The 7,475-nt window shown below is 58.2% G+C and overlaps 1 protein-coding gene across 8 annotated transcripts in view; it reads left to right on the plus strand.

Annotated features, from left to right (window-relative positions):
- Positions 1 to 6,883, plus strand: part of LOC148650003 (protein Wiz-like) — a 32,897-nt gene extending 26,014 nt beyond the window's left edge. For all 8 annotated transcript variants that reach the window (XM_088603318.1, XM_088603317.1, XM_088603321.1 and 5 more), the window contains 5 exons: positions 49 to 627; positions 1,760 to 1,971; positions 2,601 to 2,895; positions 4,834 to 4,996; positions 5,353 to 6,883. In XM_088603318.1, coding sequence (XP_088459444.1) covers positions 49 to 627; positions 1,760 to 1,971; positions 2,601 to 2,895; positions 4,834 to 4,996; positions 5,353 to 5,521 — 1,418 coding nt within the window. In that variant the 3' untranslated portion in view covers positions 5,522 to 6,883. The remainder of the gene's footprint in view (positions 1 to 48; positions 628 to 1,759; positions 1,972 to 2,600; positions 2,896 to 4,833; positions 4,997 to 5,352) is intronic.
- The last annotated feature ends 592 nt before the right edge of the window (positions 6,884 to 7,475 follow it).

Below are 7,475 nucleotides of genomic sequence, written 5' to 3' on the forward strand. Positions count from 1 at the left end.
CGGTCCCCCTCTCTCCCCCCCCCCCCCCCCCTCCCTCCCGTCCGCCAGCCCAGGACCACGAGCCGACGCGCGACATCCGCTGCGAGTTCTGCGGCGAGTACTTCGAGAACCGCAAGGGCCTGTCCAGCCACGCCCGCTCGCACCTGCGCCAGATGGGCATCACGGAGTGGTCGGTCAACGGCTCGCCCATCGACACGCTGCGCGAGATCATGCGCAAGAAGAGCGCGGCCTCCGGCGGCGGCGGGGGGGGCGTGGTGGTCAAGCGGGAGCCGGGGGTGGGGGGGCAGGCGTGGGACGAGCTGGCGTTCCCGCACCCCCGACCCTTCCGCAAGTCGCCCCTCAGCCTGCTCCACTCCGGGTCCCGGCTGCTCAAGCCGGGGCTCGGGAGCACCCTCTCCCTCTCCTCCCCCACCTCCTCCTCCTCCTCCTCCTCGCTCAACGGGAAAGCCGGATTCCTCTCTCCGAGCGCCTCCGTCTCGCAGCAGCTGGGAAAGAGGGCCCCGCAGGACGAGGCTGGGCCCGCAGGGGGCTCCAGTGAGCGCCACCAGCCTCACAAGCCCTTCTCCCCTCCGTCGGAGTTCTCCTTCCGAGGGAAAACGGGGGCTTCTCCGGACAAGCATGGAATGGGTAAGGATGGTTTCCCTGTCTTTATCTCTTCCCTCCTCGTGTTCATGTCGGCTTTCTCAATTCAGTGCAATTCAAGATGCTTCATTGGCATGTCCGGTTAGTGCAATCAGTGTTGCCAAAGTAAATTCTCTCTCCTCTCCTTTCCTTGTCTGTGAGATTCAAAGAGCTTTATTGGCATGACTGAAGAATTACACATATACAATAACTATTAGAGAGGCTGTTTTGTCTGATCCCAGAATATTTCTCAGTAGCAGAAAGTGCATCTCTGTCTCTGTTTGTCCCCGCTGGCAGTGGGAGCACAGCCTGTCCTCTGTGGGCAGCCAGGTGTGTGTCCAGGCTGTGGTCACTGAGCCTGTCCTCTCTGGGCAGCAATGCTGCCTGTGTACGGAGTCACTGGCTGGCGTAGGTGTAGTTCAGGCTGTCGGCGAGCTTCAGGACCAGCTGGCTGAGGGCTCTTCTCTTACCCTCTGTGCTGCGGCCCCCCCTCACTCTTCAGGGTCAGCAGTGGTTCTGCTGTGCCAGTCTTCTCTCTTTAGCCAGCAGCTCACAGCTGGCAGCCCAGTGGAGCTCGGCAGGTGTGAGCCTCGTCAGTACCTGGATGGGAGATTCCTGGGAAAGCTAAGGTTGTTAGTGTTAGTGAGGCCAGTAGGGGGTGCGCACCCTGCGGTCTGTGTGGGTCTTAATACAGTACAGTACAGCCCCAGAACAGTACTATAAAAAGGCGCCGTCATCCTTGGATAAAAACTAAAACTGAGGTCCTAACTCTGGACATATCTGACTAATTATAAATCCCAGGGCAAAGGTCTAAATAAGAGAAGGGCTGTTTATCCTGGTGTCCTGGTCAAATCCCCCCCTGGCCTTAACCTGTCATGGCCTCCTAATAATCCCCATATATGAACTGGCTTCATCACTCCGTTCTCCTCCCTGTTAGCTGGTGTGTTGTACTTGGGTTGTATCACCCAACACTTGCCAACCGGCACTGTCCCCAGACTGACCTCTGACCCCAGCACACGTTGGTGGTAGTGGAGGGGCGTCCCCATTACCTGTCCGGCGCTTTGAGTGGACTGTAAGTGTAAGGAAGTGTTGTTGTTGGTGCTGCCCGCTGAGCCCTGCCTGTCCTTCGTTCCGGCAGATGCCAGCTGCGAGCTGTGCGGGTTCTACTTCGAAAACCGGAAGGCCCTGGCCAGCCACGCCCGCGCCCACCTGCGGCAGTTCGGCGTGACGGAGTGGTGCGTCAACGGCTCCCCCATCGAGACGCTCAGCGCCTGGATGCGCAGCAAACCGCACAAGGTGGCCGAGATGCATCGCTCCTACCTGCAGGGAGGCCGCCCCTTCTCCAAGAAAGTGAGCTGCCCCCCTCTCTGTTACTGACCTGTAGTGTCCAGTCAGTGTGTCTGTATGAACCCCTCTCTCTCAGTGCAGTGTTAATGTACTGGAGTGTCCAGTCAGTCAGTGTGTCTGTATGAACCCCTCTCTCTCAGTGCAGTGTTAATGTACTGTAGTGTCCAGTCAGTGTGTCTGTATGAACCCCTCTCTCTCAGTGCAGTGTTAATGTACTGTAATGTCCAGTCAGTCAGTGTGTCTGTATTAACCCCTCTCTCTCAGTGCAGTGTTAATGTACTGTAGTGTCCAGTCAGTCAGTGTGTCTGTATGAACCCCTCTCTCTCAGTGCAGTGTTAATGTACTGTAGTGTCCAGTCAGTCAGTGTGTCTGTATGAACCCCTCTCTCTCAGTGCAGTGTTAATGTACTGTACTGTCCAGTCAGTGTGTCTGTATGAACTCCTCTCTCTCAGTGCAGTGTTAATGTACTGTAGTGTCCAGTCAGTCAGTGTGTCTGTATGAACCCCTCTCTCTCAGTGCAGTGTTAATGTACTGTAGTGTCCAGTCAGTCAGTGTGTCAGTATGAACCCCTCTCTCTCAGTGCAGTGTTAATGTATCCAGTCTGTATTTACTTTCCCTCTTCCTGACTGCAGGTTCGAGGGGGCTCTCTCTCCTCTTTGGAAGGATCATCCCTCTCCTCTGCAGCACAGAGGTCCCTGTCCTCACCGCGCCCCTCGCTGGGGTCACCTCTGGGGCGGCGGGTGGGCCGGGAGGTGACGGGGACGTGGGGGGCCTCCAGGGGCCCCGAGAGGACAGCTGATGGAGTTCAGGGCAGCCCACCTGGGTCCCAGGGGGAGGAATCCGGCCTGCACTTCCTGTCCCAGGCGCAGGCCCCCCGGCAGCACGGACAGGTGGCGCGCAGCGAGCTGAACGTGCGCTCGCCCCGAGGTGAGGCCTGGTCTGGGCCGAGAGGCGCTAATCTTGGGTTCTCAGTGTGCAGTGCTTAACGTCACAGGCTAGTGCGTGTCGCTCCTGGCAAGCATCATTGTGCTGTCCTGCAGCGCCCCCTACCTACCAGTACCTTTGAACCCCCGAACTCTCTTTCCAGAATGCTGGGCACTTTTTTCCCCAGCGACAGCTGTACAGTACACGCTAAGTAGTGGGTGCGTGGGACAGACTCGTGGGCGTGTGTTAGGCTGGGCGGTACTGACTCGTGGGCGTGTGTTAGGCTGGGCGGTACAGACTCGTGGGCGTGTGTTAGGCTGGGCGGTACAGACTCGTGGGCGTGTGTTAGGCTGGGCGGTACAGACTCGTGGGCGTGTGTTAGGCGGTGCGGTACAGACTCGTGGGCGTGTGTTAGGCGGTGCGGTACAGACTCGTGGGCGTGTGTTAGGCTGGGCGGTACAGACTCGTGGGCGTGTGTTAGGCTGGGCGGTACAGACTCGTGGGCGTGTGTTAGGCGGTGCGGTAGAGACTCGTGGGCGTGTGTTAGGCGGAGCGGTACAGACTCGTGGGCGTGTGTTAGGCTGGGCGGTACAGACTCGTGGGCGTGTGTTAGGCTGGGCGGTACAGACTCGTGGGCGTGTGTTAGGCGGCGCGGTACAGACTCGTGGGCGTGTGTTAGGCTGGGCGGTACTGACTCGTGGGCGTGTGTTAGGCTGGGCGGTACAGACTCGTGGGCGTGTGTTAGGCTGGGCGGTACAGACTCGTGGGCGTGTGTTAGGCTGGGCGGTACAGACTCGTGGGCGTGTATTAGGCGGTGCGGTACAGACTCGTGGGCGTGTGTTAGGCTGGGCGGTACAGACTCGTGGGCGTGTGTTAGGCTGGGCGGTACAGACTCGTGGGCGTGTGTTAGGCTGGGCGGTACAGACTCGTGGGCGTGTGTTAGGCGGCGCGGTACAGACTCATGGGCGTGTGTTAGGCTGGGCGGTACTGACTCGTGGGCGTGTGTTAGGCTGGGCGGTACTGACTTGTGGGCGTGTGTTAGGCTGGGCGGTACAGACTCGTGGGCGTGTGTTAGGCTGGGCGGTACAGACTCGTGGGCGTGTGTTAGGCTGGGCGGTACAGACTCGTGGGCGTGTGTTAGGCTGGGCGGTACAGACTCGTGGGCGTGTGTTAGGCTGGGCGGTACAGACTCGTGGGCGTGTGTTAGGCTGGGCGGTACAGACTCGTGGGCGTGTGTTAGGCTGGGCGGTACAGACTCGTGGGCGTGTGTTAGGCTGAGCGGTACAGACTCGTGGGCGTGTGTTAGGCTGGGCGGTACAGACTCGTGGGCGTGTGTTAGGCTGGGCGGTACTGACTCGTGGGCGTGTGTTAGGCTGGGCGGTACAGACTCGTGGGCGTGTGTTAGGCTGGGCGGTACAGACTCGTGGGCGTGTGTTAGGCTGGGCGGTACAGACTCGTGGGCGTGTGTTAGGCTGAGCGGTACAGACTCGTGGGCGTGTGTTAGGCTGGGCGGTACAGACTCGTGGGCGTGTGTTAGGCTGGGCGGTACAGACTCGTGGGCGTGTGTTAGGCTGGGCGGTACAGACTCGTGGGCGTGTGTTAGGCTGAGCGGTACAGACTCGTGGGCGTGTGTTAGGCGGCGCGGTACAGACTCGTGGGCGTGTGTTAGGCTGGGCGGTACAGACTCGTGGGCGTGTGTTAGGCTGGGCGGTACAGACTCGTGGGCGTGTGTTAGGCTGGGCGGTACAGACTCGTGGGCGTGTGTTAGGCTGAGCGGTACAGACTCGTGGGCGTGTGTTAGGCGGCGCGGTACAGACTCGTGGGTGTATATGTGTGTGTTAAGGCACGTGGTACAGACTCATTTCCAGTAGCGTAAAGCCTGTGCATTTGTTGCTCATCTCTCTCTCACGGTTCTTTGTCTCTTGTACCGTTTCGTCCCAGGGTTCGAGAGGAGGCCGCCCAAGCACCAGGCCCACGAGGGCGGGGAAGCGCAGAGCCGGCCGCCCCAGCCGCCCCGTGCCCGTACTGTGCCCGCCCTCGTGCCAAAACCCCCCTCCACCCCACTGGTGAAGCTGGTCGGCAACATCTACTCTCTGAAGTGCCGGTGAGTGTCGAGCAGCTGGAGCACCGGGGGGACAGAAGGGACTGCGTGTACGTGGTTCTGGACAACATCTCCTGCCTGCTTTACAACATGTGGACAGCATCTGTTTGGCTCCTCTTACGCAGTCTGTTCCTACGTCAGTATGATTCTTGTTTGCATCTCTGCTGCTGTCTGTCTCTTTTGTGTTGCTCTCTGTCTGCACTGTCATCTCTCCCTCCTTTCCCCCCTCCTCGCTCCCCCCCTCTCTCTCTATCCTTTCTCTCCCATTTCTCTCCGCACTCCTTTTGTTCTTGCCTCTCTCTCCTCTCTCCTCTCTCCCCCCTCGCTCTCTGTCCTAACCGGTCAATCTGTGTGTCCAGGTTCTGTGAGGTGGAGTTCCAAGGCCCGCTCTCTGTCCAGGAGGACTGGGTCAGACACCTGCAGCAGCACATTCTGGACATGAATTTCTCCAAGCCAGAGCCGCCGGCGCCCACACCAGAGCCGCCAGCAGAAGAAACACCCCCTGCCCCCGCCGCACAGGCCCTGTAGGGGGCGCACAAGAGCAGCTACCACCCACCCTCCGTGTCTCTTTCTCCCTCCTTTCCCCGCCCCCTCTCTCCACATCAGCAGTTTTTAAGCTGTTTTTAAAAGGGTTTCATTCTCCAAAGAGCTCTGTCCCTCTTGGTTTTTCAGTCCATCCATGTGTCTGTCTCTCTGTCTTTTGTGGGCCAGCAGGCCTGGATGCCCTGAGACAATGTGCTCCAAGACCAACACTAACTTCCCCCTACACTCACGATGCACACGCGCGCGCACGCACACACACGCCCTCTCCGCCTGGCTGTCAGGCTGGAGGCACAGGGCTCATCAGCTGTTTTGAAGTGCATTTTAGCAGTTTAGTGCAGAGGTGTCTGAGACACCCTTCCCCCCGCCCTCAGCTCTCCCTACTGGAGCACTGGAGGGAGCAGGGCAGTGTGGGGGCTGCTACCGACAAGCAGAATAACTCCGGGCCCCTGCTGCAGAGCTGCAGACACACGAGGAGCGGTGCCGGCCCTCAGCTGTATCGTAGTACTGGATTTTAATAAAGCCAACCCCTTCGACGAGAGTTGATCTGACGTGGTCAGGTGATGGGGTGGGGCGTGCCCAGGGGTACAGGGGTGCAGGTTCCTGCACGTACCTGTGAAGGCACCGCGTCCTCCCCGCGACACGGCGGGATGTGTGTCCTGTCTGCACAGGGCTGGGGAGGCCTGTCCCTTCTGCCTTGCGGACAGGAGGTGCTGGTGCAGGGTGCAGCATGGGCTCCTTCCCCCCACAACATCCCACAGGTGGTTTCCCTGGGCCGGGCCGGTGGGCGCTGGCCAGTCCCGTCTGCCGGGGCGCGCACGCGGCCTCCCGTTCCCAATCGGCAGCCCAGCCCAGACACCGGAGCCCCCCGTAACCAGGAGCGGCCTGGGTGCAGCAGCCCCCCCGAGGAAAAGGGGGGCGCATGTGGTGGGGGTCAGACAGTTCTGCGGGTGCTCGTATTGAAATGGCAGTGTCGGCCTGTATATGTGCATGCACACCTTCGACACTGTGCCAGTTATTCATCGGATTATCAGGACCTGAAGCAATAAAGTGGGAGGGGACCACGTCACACAGGAACATCTGTTCTGTGTCTGAACCACCTGTTCCACATGTACTGTTGTCACCCGCCTGTCCTGTTACTATATATTACTACATGTTGTTCTTAAGTGACTCGGACTATTATCTTACACTTATGATTATTAACTTCTATTAACTGCTAGCTACAATGTGATCTTGATTACTCTGTAATTATTGTAATGATTTGATTTTTAAAAATGCATTTGTGTTTTTTTTTCTGAATTCTGATGTGCGTTCATTGTTTTTTGCAGTAAAGGAGTATATATATATAGACAGATTTTTAAATGGTTTTTTCCTTTCCTCTATGGGTGCTAACCAGTCTGGCATTGCGGTGGGGGGTGAGGTAGGGTGGGGGGTTGATTGCAGGGGTCCTGAGAATGATGAGGACTCTGAACTGCGAGACTTGAAGGATGGTCTTGGGTGGCGTCCTTTCGGGAGGTCAGTCTCTCCGCCCGCTGCTCTCGGCTTGTCCTAGCGCAGACTGACCTGAGGGCAGGTTCTGTTCAGTGTTCTAGCGGGCTGGCGCTGTGCTGTCTCCTAGTCGGCACCGGGAACGCAGAGACTGCGTGCCGTCGGGATCCGATCTAAGAGCCCTCTTCCCAGCAGTGTTGTGTCACTGGTGGGTTATTCTTCGGGAATTTTATTTTTTACTTTTTGGGTCTCGTGCAAAATGTGAATGGAACATTTACCAAACTTAATTCTGTTCTTTACAGTTTTTTGTACTGTACTGCAGTAGAAGAAGAGAGACACCTCCACCTGCGTTGCAGCAGGAGGAGAGAGACGCACCTCCACCTGCACTGCAGCAGGAGGAGAAACACACCTCCACTTGCACTGCAGCAGGAGGAGAAACACACCTCCACTTGCA

The sequence above is a fragment of the Lepisosteus platostomus genome, chromosome 13 (assembly GCF_059453375.1).
Source record: "Lepisosteus platostomus isolate fLepPlt1 chromosome 13, fLepPlt1.hap1, whole genome shotgun sequence".
Taxonomy (NCBI): domain Eukaryota; kingdom Metazoa; phylum Chordata; class Actinopteri; order Semionotiformes; family Lepisosteidae; genus Lepisosteus; species Lepisosteus platostomus.